At 44.1% G+C, this 15,338-nt stretch overlaps 1 protein-coding gene across 4 annotated transcripts in view; it reads right to left on the bottom strand.

Moving 5' to 3' along the window:
* The window catches only part of ccdc18 (coiled-coil domain containing 18), a 34,773-nt gene that overhangs the window by 7,787 nt on the left and 11,648 nt on the right, over nt 1-15,338 (bottom strand). For all 4 annotated transcript variants that reach the window (XM_079529122.1, XM_079529124.1, XM_079529125.1 and 1 more), the window contains 9 exons: nt 14,482-14,598; nt 13,114-13,281; nt 9,102-9,244; nt 6,839-7,002; nt 6,140-6,353; nt 3,661-3,760; nt 3,369-3,485; nt 2,021-2,158; nt 370-507 (listed from right to left, as the gene is read on the bottom strand). In XM_079529122.1, the coding sequence (XP_079385248.1) occupies nt 370-507; nt 2,021-2,158; nt 3,369-3,485; nt 3,661-3,760; nt 6,140-6,353; nt 6,839-7,002; nt 9,102-9,244; nt 13,114-13,281; nt 14,482-14,598 (1,299 nt within the window). The remainder of the gene's footprint in view (nt 1-369; nt 508-2,020; nt 2,159-3,368; nt 3,486-3,660; nt 3,761-6,139; nt 6,354-6,838; nt 7,003-9,101; nt 9,245-13,113; nt 13,282-14,481; nt 14,599-15,338) is intronic.

The following is a 15,338-nucleotide window of genomic DNA, read 5'->3' as shown; positions in this document are numbered from 1 at the left end:
TGTGCAGATGCGTTGCTGATCCAAGCGAGAACGCCTGCGTCGGTCACTCACTCACCATCTGAAACAGCCTTAATTCAGTCACTCAGTGACTCTCACGCCCTCTCAGAGTATGAGAAGGCAATGGGGAGTGGCGGACTCCCCATTGGCTTAAGTCACTACAAGCGCAGTGACTGAATATATACCATACAAAGAGGCAGTCCATGCTGAAATAAGATCAGTAGTAGTAGGGAACACAGGTTCTTCCTCATAATATGAGGAAGAACCTACTACTACTACTACTACAATATATATTATATATTGTACTGATGTTTGATTTTGTCTGCCTTGCCCATGGAATAAAATAATGTCATCGCAATGCAGTCATCATACCTCGTTACTGTGTTGTTCTCTCTCCAGCTCCAGCTCCTGCTGGAGGGAGGCGACGCTGCCCTGCAGCCTGGCATCGGCCTGCCTCCAGCGGGCCTCCTTCACAGCCAACTCCTCCTGCACCACACGCAACTGACGCTCCTAGCAGGAGGGGAGAGATGGCAGCGTGTTTACCGTGACAAATGATAGACTACTGGTATAACGTAAGGAAAATAATGTCTTTACGTATGACTGTCGGGCAGAAACCCGGGAACATGGCGGCGCGACCGACGCTTGCTGCGGCCACTCCTCACAGAGACAGACAGACAGTGCAAAATAGGGTATCAGACTTGACATCAGGGTTGCGTACCGAGTCCCCTATTGTTCACTCTGCTTACACATGACTGCAGGGCCAGGTTCAGAAGCAACCACATAATAAAGTTTGCTGATGACACCACCGTGGTCGGCCTCATAACAAAGGGGGATGAAGCTGCCTACAGAGAGGAGGTCGAACAGTTGGCAGCTTGGTGCAAGGCGCACAATCTTTCCCTCAACAACAAAAAGACCAAGGAAATGATTGTCGACTTCAGGACGAGAACCAGGCCACAACACCATCCTATGACCATCGATGGCTCAGACGTAGAGAGGGTAGCAAGCACTATATTCTTGGGAGTGCTGCTGACGGACAACCTGGCCCCGAGCAGCAACACCACTGCCATCATTAAAAAGGCCCAGCAGCGTCTCTACCCCCTCCGTCAGCTGAAGAGAGTCGACCTGCCTGTCCCAGCCCTGACCATGTTCTATAGAGGCACCATTGAGAGCATTCTCACCTACTGTTTTACCTCCTGGTATGGAAACAGCACAGCTGAGGAGAGAAAACAGCTGGACAGGACGGTGAGAACAGCTAGTAAAATCATCTGTACCTCGCTGCCCTCCCTGGCAGACATATACAAGCAGAGGTGCATGAGGAGAGCAAATGGCATCATTGAGGATGCCACCCACCCCTCTCACAGCCTGATCTCCCTTATGCCATCTGGGAAACGGTACAGGAGCATCAGTGCCAGGACGGAAAGGATGCGGAGCAGTTTCTTTCCCCAGGCAATCAGACTCTTGAACTCTAGTATCCCTGGCAGATAGACCATGAACTGATGACATGAACTCTATGTTCAGTTTTTAAATGTTTTTCTTATTCTATTTATCTTTTTTATGGACTCCTGTAGTTTTTTAGGACTTATTTATATATATATGTCTTGCACTTGATATATTTATTATTGTATGAGCCTGTGCTGTCTCTTAACTAGGAGAAACGTAATTTAGTTTTGTTCTGCTGCTGCAGTTGGAAAGAATGACAAATAAAGCAATCTTGAATCTTGATGACTGAGAGACTGCTTTAGACTAGGGAATGATAGAGTAATGCAATTAACATGTGGATAAAGTGTGACAGAGTTGATTTGATAAATACGTTTTTTGTTAGTAAAAACATTTTCTTTTTTTGGGTCTACTTTAGACCAAATGGCCAAGAGGCCATAGCCGGTAGTGTCCATTAATATAGTGAGGAATTCTACATCATACTGTATCTATAGATTGTTTTCAATGTATTGCAAATAATGAATGTGTAGTTGGTGTGGTGACTGTATACGGTTAGTTGATGATATAACTGTGCATTTGCCTCTACCTTCTCCTTGACCAGTTGTTGACTTGTTTCCAGGTCTTCGGCCACAGTCTCACTGTGAAACTGGTCTTCTTGCAGCTCCTGAGACACAACCTGAAGCTTCTCCTGACACACATGCAGCTGCTGACTCAACTCCTGACACTGAAACACACACACACACACACACACAGTTAGCTATTGTGTTATTTTTTTAGGGCTGCATATTTATTTATTTTAGCCATTTGTTTTTCTCGTATCATTTTTATCCCACGAATTTGCAACCTATTTTTTCACCCGGTGTCAATTATCTAATGTAATTCTTGGGCGCTACACTTCCTCTGCCAACCTGGGGGGGGGGGGGCAGCGGACCTGACCTCATGCTTCCTTCTATGCATGAGGAGTCCAAGGTGCTTCTTTTCCCCCAGTGTTGATTTCGTCAACTAAAACTAAGACGAAAAATGTTCGTCGACTACCTTTTTTTCTCTGACGAAAACTAAATGGAAACTAAATTTAAACTAAGCTATGATGAGTGACTTAAACTAAGACTAAATATACTGACAATTGTCAACAAATACAAACTTGACTAAAATGTTAAGGAGGGACTAGTGGACAAGAGATCCAGTCATTTTACACTTGGTTGCATGCTGAAAATAGCAGATCTACAAGCTCACAACGCGTCACAAGCTTGTAGATCGGCTATTTTCAGCAAGTGTAAAATCAGTCATTTCGACAGCATCAAGGCCCGCCAAAATACATTTGTTATTTTACTAAAATCTTATGATATTTAGTCAACTAAAACTAGACTAACACTAAGTCATTCCAGGTGACTAAAATGTGACTAAGACTAAATTAAAACTTTTCAAGAGACTATGACTAAAGCTAAAATCTAAATGTACTGCCAAAAACAACACTGGTTTAGTGGTTCCCACAGGCGCCCCCGGCTGGCCAGGGGGAGGTGTGGGAGGGGAATATTTTATATTTTAGCCTTTTGGACAGTGGTTCTCAACATGGGGGTCACCAAATTATTTTGGGACGGTCCCCAGATGATTATTTTCTCAGTCAACAGTACAAGGGCATCTGCACATTTATAAAGTGACAGAAACATCTGCTGCAGCCTGTTTAATGCAGTACCATTTCTTTTAATTGATTTCCAATGAAAGAAATAACATACTTTCGCATAAAGCCAGCATATCTTTCCACTCCCATGCTAACCTATTTGCGATAAATTGTGCGATTAAGTAGATAAATCATTTCATCGTTGGACAGCACTAGTTATTTTGTTCTCACGTGTTTTGGCTGCTGTGTGTGTACTAAGCGTATAAAACAACCAGCTTGATTTGGTCCAAGTTGTGCGGACGACCTGGCTCCTAACCTTCAGGTTCTTGTCTCTTAGCTCAGCCTCTCTGGCCTCCAGATTCGTCTGGAGACACTCAACCTTCCTCTCCATCTCCAGCTTGTGGTCTCTGATGGCCGCGTCCAGCTGGCCCAGCTGAGGCAGAGAGAGAAAGGTGGTGGTGCGGAAGAGGACGGTGAGGTTGCAGAGAGTCGAGGACAACATGCGGAGAGAAGGGAGGGAAATATATTTAGCCATTTCGTTATATTATGCATACGTTTGTGAATATACAAGCGTGTGTGTGTATGTGTAATGGGCGTGTGCCTTGTACCAGCTTGGCTCTCTCTTGTAGCTCCCCCTGTCTTTCCTTGAGGGCATTGTCCATGTCCAAGACCTCATGGGTTCTTTCCTCCAACTCCCTCTTGCTCTCCCTGTGCAAGCACACGCACACACACACACACACACACACACACACACACACACACACACACACACGCTCTCACACACACACACACGCACACACACACACACACGCTCTCACACACACACACACACACACACGCACACACACTATAGTGAATTGCGGACTATAGTGAAATAGTCAAACTGCAATAACTGGCAGGGACGATTTAACAGAGCCCCTGTGCGGTTCATCTGGTGGGGATAGCAGTCTGTTCGGGGAGTGTGTTATTCGTCAAAGAGGGGAATGTTCAGGTCACAGTGTGACCAAAACGGATTACATTTGTTTGCTTATTGCACGTATACAACTAGTACTAGATATTAGACTGTTCTGGAATAGACTGGCGTCTGAGTAGACAGCTGACATGCTGCTCCTATTGGCTGTGTGCCCTGAGAGAAGGTACAAGACAACCCATAAACGGGAACTAATAGATAAGCTCTGCTAAACTAACTAACTGATTCATATTAAGTTATGAGAGATACGCCATGGGCGGTTCTGTTCCACTTAGTTAATCCAACACTGAGGCTTTCGCTGTGTGGAACTTCCCCACCTCGGGTGCTTGTTGTACTGTACTTGTACCACAGTGTGACAGTGTTTATGGCAACATGTATTGAAACACAAAGACGTTTTGACATGAGCCATGGTAAGGCATTTATGAAGAGAATTCAAGTGCCCACAAAATTATTAACAGCAAATATAGCACATGAGATAGAAATGAAAATGATTAGCCGACATTATAAAAAATCGGAACCGGAAAAAAACATTAGTTCACAGATACAGTTTCCATTTTGTAGATTTATGATAACCCATTAACATTCTCCAACATAATACAGCACGGTCTAGACTAAGCATAGAACTTGCTGTTTAAGTGGGACGCTGAACAGTGATCACAATTTAGTATGCATGTATGCACTTTGACTTATGGCCTATTCATCATAGTCCAGTTTTTGGTGAAGAGGTGACCACCGAAACGGTGGTTAGTAAAAACAGAGAGGTGTTGTGTGAGCGGTGACCACCGCAGCGTGACGTGCTATAGTTTTCGGTGGTTACCTCTTCACCAAAGACTGGGCTATGAAAAGGCCTTTATGCTACATGCACGCTATACATGTTTGACCTGCAAGACATGGGTTCCCAAAGTGGGGTCCGGGGACCCCTGGGGGTACTTGAGGGAGTTCCAGGGGGTACCTAGCTCAATTATAGATTAACTATCTATAATGAACCAAATGGACCCTTATTGGTCTGTAACTCAGAGAGTGTACAAATGGAACCAAATGGTCCATTTGGTTCCATTTGTACACTCTCAGAGTTAAATTAACAGTATTAAACAGTACAAATTGGGGTACCAGAGATATAAATGCCATTAAATGGGGATCCGTAGCATAATGCGTGTGAAACTGGGGGTGGGGGGGGGGGGGGGGGGTCCATGAAATTAATGTTTCGGAATCACTGCTGGAGCCGTAAAAATCCTCCCTTATCGGGGTCACTGGCAGAATGTTTTCAAATGGGGGGTCCGTGGCCTAATAAAGTTGATTTGGGGGTCCTTGACACGAAAAAGTTTGGGAACCACTGCTGTAAGACCATGGGCGTCCCTGAGGATGTTTGATGTAAATATACAACACGTGCATCGTTTTCTTTTTAATGATAAATAGTTTAAGAAGTGTAGTGTTGGAAGCGAGTTACTCTTCACAGACGGTGAGCCTCTCGTCACCTTAAAGGGATAGTTCAGATTTTTTTAACTTAAGTTGTATGAAATACTTGCCATTAATATAGTGGTTGCAACTGTATTAATTGATTGCCCGAGTTCTGCTCTGGTTTTGGTCAATATTATGTAGTTCCGGTCATTTTGGGGGGGGGGGGGGCACTGGGGCCACGCAGTAAAAGTAAATGAATCCACAAAACGAACGTAATTTGTATTGTTGACCTATTTCTAAAATATTAGCGCGACTTTCGTTCAACTTTGACCCCTTTATCACATGGAACTATTTTTTGGGCGTAGTGATATGGACACAAAAAACATAGTTCTGTGTGACAGAGGGGTAAAAAAATAACGAAAGTTGCACTAATATTTTAGAAATAGGTCAACAATACAAATTACGTTAGTTTTGTGGATTAATTTACTTTTACTGCGTGGCCCCCAGTGCCCCCCACAAAATGACCGGAACTACTTGATATTTCACCAAAACCAGAGCAGAACTCCCACCATGGGACTCGGGCAATCAATTAATACAGTTGCAACCACTATATTAATGGCAAGTATTTCATACAACTTAAGTTCAAAAAATCTGAACTATCCCTTTAAGTGTGCATAATATCCGGGCAGATTTCAGTGTTCGGCGGCGTGTTCCCTCACCTAAGCTCCGCCGCCGTCTTCTCCAGCGAGGCTTGCCGCTCGTCGGCAGTGGTTTGGGTCCTCTGCAGCATGTCCCTCAGCTCCTGGAGGTGTTCCAGCGTTCCAGACAGCTCGGCGCGCACCGCCTGCAGTTGTCCGTCCAGAACCTGGGCCTGCTGGGCGGTGTTCCGTCTCTCGGCCTCGCTTCGGAGGAGCCTCTCCTCGAGATCCTCCACTGGGGGGGTGGGGGGGGGGGGGGGGACTTTAATCACTTGATTTAACCCATTAAGACCGGATTCTACAAAATGTCTTCTAAATCATGATGCTGTTTCTATATCAGTGGTGCTCAAACTATTTCATGTCAACCCCCAAAAATTATATGAAATTGGTCACCGACCCCCCCATCTCAAAATATGTTGTACCAGGGACCCCCCCCCCCAGAAGCAAAGATAGGAGTTAAAACATTATAATAGCAGATCTACAAGCTCATAGAGCCATGTAGATCTATGCACTTGTAGATTTTGCTGCTATTTTTCAACAGCAGAAGTATAAAATCATGGTTAAAGTGGAAAACAATGGTGGTTAAAAAGTTATGGCGACACAAGATGCGTCCTCAGGTCTAAATGGGTCCTCTCAGCAAGACTGGTGGTGTCTCGTGCATCAGCGGTCTCTCTACTAAACGTCCCCCCCCCCCCCCCCCCCCCCCCCGCGGCCGCGTACCCATGTCCTTCTTCTTGTCCAGCAGGCTCTGCGTGTGCTGCAGGCTCCGCTCCATGCAGCTGATCTGAGAGGCCTTGCCGCCCGTCTCGCTCCTGAGACGACGCAGCTCCGACTCCATAGAGGACAGCTCGCCGCGACAGTCCGTCACCTCCGACGTCAGCTTGCTGCAGCAGAGGAGAGAGAGGGCGCCCAAAAAGGACGTACGCAATACCGTTATGGCAAAAGAGAGTCAACAATGCGCGTGTCTGAAATCACTTCAGGTGAACGGGGGTGAAACATGCAGCACAATATGCATACCACTCCGGGAGTGTGACAGTGCAGGATGTGTACACACACACACACACACACACACACACACACACATTAGGGCATTCACTTCTAGTCATTTTTACTAGTTGACTAGTTGCCTAGTTTATTATGTAAAAAATAAAATAAATTAAAATAATAAACTATATATATTTTTTTTAAATAAATATTTGTACATTGAAAAACTGTGTACATGGTGACTATAACTATAATCTACCTGATCTTGAGGCCTACAAAATCGGGGAAAAAATACAAAATAAAATAAATAAACTTTGTTTTCTTTTTTTTTTATCAACTAGTCAACTAGTACCAACAAGGTCGACTAGTGGATTTACTAGTCGACTAGTAAACTAGTCGACTAGTTGCTTAATGCCCTAACACACATTGCACAATGTAATCCATGACCACTGGGATATAATAATACTATATGCCACACCATCTTCAATACCCACCTAAGAGTGAACATGGCTCCCATTGTAGTCGCCCTAGTAGAGCAATGTTGCTGCACAAAGAGAAACCCCGGGAGAAGTACTACCGTCCGTCCTACAGGCACAATGGAATAGGCTAAGAATAGATGCCCTTTAATGGCTTCCCCCAGACAATTTATTTAAAATAAACTATAGTAACACTAAGCCAGGGGTCTTTAAGAATGAAGTATAGCTTCCCCAACAACACAGGCTCACTAGTAGTAAATCTGAGAACAACAGATACAAATTTATACGCCGCTGTATGGAGTGGAGGGATGGGCTAGTTGAAGAGACACAGAGACCTAAGAACACACATGTGCTAAAACCACACAAAGTGCCAGTCATAAGATTGTCTCACGGGCACGGGCCATGCCCACAGGGTGGCATCGCAGCATTTAATTGCCTGGGTCACAGGCTGGGAAGTTATAGAACATTGAATAGTCACTCCAGTGTCAGTTAAAATCCCCTTTCACTCTGTGCCGATTGTTTTAATAGTAAATGGTCAGAAGGCAGCAGGCAATTATGCAGGCAATGTATGAACAATCACCCCTTTCAACAATACCTCCACACGCATCCACAACCTAGGTGTCATCTTCGACCCTACCCTCTCATTCCTCCCCCACGTAAACCACGTCACAAAAACAGCATTCTTTCACCTCAAAAACATCGCCCGTCTCCGCCCCTCCCCGACACCCTCAGCTGCCGAAACCCTCATTCACGCCTTTATCTCATCCCGACTGGATGAGAATATTGCAACAGCATCCTCTATGGCATCACCGCAAAAACCTTCAACAAACTACAATACGTCCAAAACTCTCAGCCGCCCGCCTGCTCACCTCCCTCCAGTCCTCCGTGACTCCACTGGCTCCCCGTTAAACACAGAATTGAATTCAAAGTACTCCGCAGCATCTGCAAGTCACTGCACAACCTGGCTCCCCCTACCTCTCCGCTCTCCTCGAGCCACACGCCCCCATCCCGCTCCCTCAGGTCCAGCGACGCCGGCCTCCTTGTGATCCCCAAGAAGATCAGGCTCAAAACCTGGGGCGACAGGGCCTTCTCTGTGGCCACCCCTACCCTCAGGAATGCTCTACCCAAACACATCCGAGATGCCCCCTCACTCCCCACCTTCAAAACCGCACTGAAAACCCGCCTGTTCAGAACTGCATTCCCTAGCTGATGTGTTTTCAACTTGTTACATGTACTGTTGTATTGGGTTTTATTCGTTTTACTCGTTTTACTAATAAAGTTGTCCTTTTCTTATGCTCTTTATCCAGAGAGACTTAAAGTGACTTATCGTGTCTTCTGTCGCAAACTTTGATAAAAGCTGTAAAATCAAATCACCACCACTATGCACGTCACAAGCCTACGATTCCCTCCACTGCAGTATGTCCGTACGTTTGTTTTTGATCGCAGGTTGCAAGCTGAGCTCTGGTCAATGTCGTGTCAACTCTACCGATATCCCCGGCGGGCACAGTTTAGTTTACACTTACGTGACGGACTCAGAGAGCTGTTCGCTTAGCCGCTTCTTCTCCTGAACGTCCCTGTCATTCTCCTGGGCCTCCGTCTCCCTCCTCCTTACCCCCTCCTCCAGGGAGGTCCGCGCACGCTCCAGTTCCTGCTCCAGAGCCGACACCTTTAGGAGAGAAACACAACTTGCTCACAGACACGCCTTCCTATAGCGCACGTCTATGTCACTGGACTTCAGTCAAAATTAAAGTGAAATGAAAATATGAAACTTATCTAGGTAAGAAAAAAAATCACACCCGTGTGAAGTGAGTGGTGCAACTCCGTGTGGGGGTTCCTGGGGGGGGGGGGGGGGGGGGGGGGTCTGCGATTCATATCAGATTCCGAATGCCGAGAAACATCCTATTTCAAATGCAAGTTCGTGTTTCATTCAATGCATAATATAAATAACCAGTGTTACATAATCAAACGGTGAAATACAAACCTTAACCCATTTTGGGCGGGAACCCCTTTTGGTGTTTTAAACATTATGTTGTAATTTAGCTATTGAAAACCTACGAGCTCGTAGTGGCGCGCTATGAGCTTGTAGATCTGCTATTTCTGAAAAATCGAAGAACGACTGACATAGAAACATAGCTTTTTTAGAATCTGATCTCAGGTCAAAAAAATAGAGCCTCATCTGTGAGTTCACCAGTCTCTTATCCAAAGCAGATCTTTATAGACAGGCCAGAGAACCTGGCCCCAGGCCACTGTTCTTGCATTGGCTCGAGCCAGTGAATGGAGATTATTGTGCTTTGTTTTTTTCCATAAATGGGGCACTTCAGAAATAAAGCACAACCAGCAGCCAAAAATATGGCGTCCTCCCATATCATTGAAATCACAAGCTATAATTACTCCAGCTGACTTCACTAAATATTCTCTTTATTTTTATTGATTAATCATGTGTCTTTGCTAATTTGAGAATGATTTGACTTTCATGCGACTAATCTCCTCCCCCCAGGCTATCGGACAGGAGGGGAAGATAATAATAATACAACAAATCATTATGTATATGTTCAAAACAGATTTCTGTTACTATGCCTAATAAATATGCTGTATGTATCACAGTATCGGCACCTAATTCTGGTTAATTGCATGTGTCCGTTTGTTCCAGGGGTCATCAACATGTCCGTACAAGACTGGCAAGACTTGTCCATGTCTGTGACATTTTTTTATGTTGGTTATAATGTCTACAATATATCAAAATATTTAAATAATTAGTTTGAATTATTTTGGTGACTGGTGAAGTGTCGGGATGACATGCTCATTAATGTCAGGTGAGGATGCAAGACAAGACAGACAGCTAGAAGTAATGTTTGCTAATAGCTGCCTTTCATTGTTGCTCTTTCATTGTTCCACTGGCATAATTCCTTACATCACACCACCTACCGGTGCGCATGTTCTAAGACTCTCATCAACATTGAATACTTTACCTTAACGGAAACCACTACTACTCTTGGGAGTAGTGGGATTGGGATAGAGTGAATTAACACAGGATTGACCTGTTTATTAAGCTACTACTAATGAGTCAAGACATCAGTTAAATGAGTTTGGGAACAGACGACACAAAAGACATATTGACATAGTGTATAAAGGGAACTTGGTGGCAAACCATAAATCATTTGACTAGAACTTTCCAGCAAACAGAGAACTGAGAACAAGAAATAAAGAACTGAAATCTCAGCCATATGTATTTGTGTACCATACATGGAACTGGATAGAGCTCTCTCATCATTAAAACCACTTTTCCGTGTGAAAATGCACAAATGTGCGTGCATGAGGTGTGTGCACGCGCATTTTGCGGCTCGCGCACGCACGCGCATTTTGCGGCGTGCGCGCTCTTACACATGCGCACCCCCTCCTAAACGTTCAGCACCTCCTACTGTAAATACCTTCCCGCGGCCCTGGCGACTAATGGACCCCAATCAGATATACACTCTCACTGTGCATAATCCGATTGGGGTTGGGGTGCTGCTAAGCAATGCTCTGAGATAAGTTCTTAGTTGGTAAAGAAGAGGCAGTCTGGTAATCAGGTCACCGGTCCATCTCTCGACCTGTGGTCTATGTGCTGAAGTGTCTCTGAGCAAGACACTTAACCCATAACTGCTCCCACAACTACTCATCGTAACCATCCGAGTAGGACAGGCGGCATCAGTTGGATGAACCTGAAACAGAATTTTCCCAGGCAGGACTCTAAGGGGCTGTGTGCACCAAGATGTTATTTTTTCCCCCCTGACCGCAGCAGCATACGTTTTGTATTGTTTACAATCTGTGTGAATTTGTGTGTGCGTGTGTGTGTTAGTGGTGTAAAGTAACTAAGTACATTTACTTAAGTACTGTACTTAAGTACAATTTTGAGGTACTTTTACTGTATTTAACTGGAGTATTACCAACTTTCAGTACTTTTACTTCTACTCCACTACATTTCAGAGGCAAATATTGTACTTTTACTCCACTACATTTATTTGAAAACTTTAGTGAACACCCTTGTCGCCATGACTGCGGGTCATGGAAAATACTCCAAAATCCATCTTTTTGACAAATCCGTCCGGCGTCCAGATGAGAATAGTGATTTTATATTCCATTGCGGCCGACATATTACCGTTTCTGGCGAAAGATAAACAACATGGCCGGCTGCTAGACTACAATGTGCTTTCCGTTTCGTCTTTGTGAAGCGTGGGACACACACGGAAGCGGGGCTTGATGTTGATGTGAAGCATGGCGCCGAGGTACCACTAGACCACTAGAGGGCGCAGCTCTCAAAGTGTTAATAGTCACTGGAGCATCTCAGACAGTTTAAGCCCATTTAAATTCACAGGGTGCAAGTAAAAATTGACAACGGTTCGGTCATATCTTCGTCAGGTGCCGATACATCGAAACGTTGTCAATTTTTACTTGCACCCTGTGAATTTAAAAGGACTTAAAACTGTCTGAGTTGCTCCAGTCAGTGCCTTCCTTCCTCTTGCTACCTGCCTACCACAGGCACAATGCGTCACATTGCGACACATTGTGAGCTTGTAGAGCTGCTATTTTCAAAAGATTCTTTATACATTTGAAAACTTGAAATGAGACGTTCTACTTTTGGTACTTTAAGTACATTTTGATGCCAATAATTTAGCACTTTTACTCAAGACATTTTTGATTATCGGACTTTTACTTGTAACGGAGTAGTTCTACTTTGCAAGTATTGATACTTTTACTTAAGTAACACATGCAAGTATTTTTTTCCACCACTTGCCCAAAGGTCATGCCCACTTGCCCAAAGGTCATGCCCACTTGCCCAAAAAGTAAATTGTCCATTATAAAATGACAGGTAAAATTTGAATTACAGTTTAATTTAACACGTTTTACTTTCTGAGGCTGTGTGATAAAAAACAGTCATACCTCCATTTGTATGCCAAATACCTACATAGCTATGAATAGGACTATGACTATGGGTTCACACTTTTAAGTGTAGAAACAGTGAAAAAAGAACATTATAGGTAAACATCTTAAGTTCTCTTGAGATGCACTCTTAAAAAGGAGAATTCCATGCTAGAAGGCTTTCTTACCTTTATTTGTAGTTGTTACGTCCCCACCAAAGAGGTCCAGGTGTTATTTTGTGCAAAAGTGCATTATTGGCTATTTCCCCTAATATACGGTGGGGACGTAACAACTACAAATAAAGGTAAGAAAGCCTTCTAGCAAGTTCCCTCTCAAACAAGCACTTGCCCCGTCGGGCAACCTGAAAGCATACTCTACCTGCCTGAAAGTTTTATTGGCAACCATTAGTGTCAATGCCTGGTGTGTGTGTGTGTGTGTGTGTGTGTGTGTGTGTGTGCACTGCCGTTCTCAGACCTGTCTGTGTGTGTGTGTGTGTGTGTGTGTGTGTGTGTGTGTGTGTGTGTGTGTGTGTGTGTGTGTGGGTGTGTGTGTGTGTGTGCACTGCCGTTCTCAGACCTGTCTGTGTGTGTGTGTGTGTGTGTGTGTGTGTGTGTGTGTGCACTGCCGTTCTCAGACCTGTCTTTGAAGGACGCTCTGACTCTCCTCCAGCTCAGCGATGCGGACGCTGCTCTCCGTCAGCATGCTCTGCTGCTCCTGCAGGGACACCTGGAGCTGCAGGTTCTGCTCACTGGAGCTCTGACACGCCAGGCTGGCCCCACACAGCTCCTCCTTCAGAGAGGACATCTGGAGAGGGGACAAGTCAGTGCACAGGCACACTCTTTAGCGCCACGAAGATGCCAAAAGCCGCTCGTGGCAGGCGTCTCTTCCTGGATTTGAGACAGCTGGTGGATGGAAACTGAAGCTTGCGTGCGGCTTCCATTTTCTGCAGGGGGGCAAGCTTTTCCGGGAATCTGGCCGACGTGGGTGGAGCTTCATTTCCATCCACCAGCTGTCTAAAAACCAGGAAGTGACGCCTGCCACGAGCAGCTTTTTGCCGCACATGGAAGCCCAAGTGTGTTTACACCCAGAGAGAGAGAGAGGGGTTGAACAGAGTCGAGGAAAACATGTGTGCAATGAAAAGGGTATCTTTGAAAGACAATGGACAGGACAGACAATCGTCTGTTTGTTTTCTTTTCTTTTTGTTTTTTTAGGGACATCACAATCATATTATACAACCATTTTTCAAATAGTGTTTCTTTGTCCACATGTTTTTTTCATTTTTAGACAGGAACGAAAAAAGAATAAAAATAAAATAAAATAAAGCATATGGGAGAGATGGATGATGTGTACAGAAATTACAAGTACAATACAATATAATACTCATAGGGAGACATAAGGGGGTATTTGAAACTGTGAGCAGTAATTAAAATAAAAACAGAACCAAAAAAAAGAGACATGAGTAAGACCGAATCATTCAATCCTTGCCGCTACAAAATCTGGTCGCAAAGGAATAATATATTCCACCCAATTAGACCAAAACTTTATAAATGTCTCCTTCTGCAGTCTGAGAGAGAAAGTGATCCGTTCCATATTATAAATATAATTTACTATATCTATCCATTATTTTATGGTGGGGGCCTCAGGAAGCAACCAGTGTCGTGTAAATACTTTTCTACATAGACAATCGTCTGTTTCATGACAAATGTTGGTCATGAACATGGCGTCATGACTAATATATATATATATATATATATATATATATTTTTTTTTTTCTTTCTTTTTCCCCCCGCATTCCTAAGCCACTAATTTGATGACCAGCAGTGGTTCCCTATATATTATGGAGACGTAGGAATGCGACAAAAACTCAACAATCTCCATGAATTCAAGTCTCCATGGGGTGAGTAATCGATAGAAAAAGTTATTTTGGGGTAGAACTATCCCTTTAAAGTGGAAAGAATCATAGGCGCAGTAGAAAGTGCATGTAATTATTGTCCAGTTCTGCACCTTATTGCTCTGTTGCTGCAGCTCAATGTCATAGTTGTGTTTAATCTCCTCCATCTGCTTCAGGTAGGAGCTCAGCTCTTTCTGACATGCTGACAGGGATGCATCCAAATCACACACCTGACAAAACACAAACATATAAAACAAATTATAGCAAAATTTCGGATCAAAGGTTATTTCATGGCTTTTTGTGTGGGTAGCCGAGGAGTTCCGTGAGGTGCTGCAAATGTGACTAACATATTGCTATTAAACACAAGAATATATATTCAAAGATTTGCGTCACATTTTCACGATTTTCCAAAAATAGCAGATCTGCTATTTTTCAATAGCTAAAGTATAACACAATGCTTAAAACACCAAAAGGGGTTCCCGTCCCAAAATGGGTTAAGCAAGAACACAAATGTTGGCAATACATTCATATACAGTATACAAAGTAGTTATCATGAATTATACGTAAGCTAAGAACGTAACAGTGGAATATCTAATATCATCAGTCAAGAACAATAGAACATTTCCTGCAGTCCTGCATTCCATGGTTTGAGTAAAGTACCATCCAATTCAGAAGCCACACAGCTGTTACAGACCTAGAACTAGAGGCCTTGCTTGCACAGAATGTTTGTGTAGTTCTCTTTCTCCGAGTATGGCTAGAAGAGGTACTCTGACGCGGGTGGGGCATGGGTCTCCAACTTCCATCGTTACGACTCCGTGCTCTACAGCCGGGCACCGGTCTAGTTAGCTGAAAATAGCCAAGCTTATAGCGTGCTACAACATGAGACGCTGTATATGTGTATGTATATATACACGGTTATATACATACACACAGTCTATAGCAGTGGTTCCCAAAGTGGGGTCCGGGGACC

This window comes from Electrona antarctica, assembly GCF_951216825.1.
Source record: "Electrona antarctica genome assembly, chromosome: 19".
Classification (NCBI taxonomy): Eukaryota; Metazoa; Chordata; class Actinopteri; order Myctophiformes; family Myctophidae; genus Electrona; species Electrona antarctica.
This window is presented reverse-complemented; position numbering and strand designations above follow the sequence as displayed.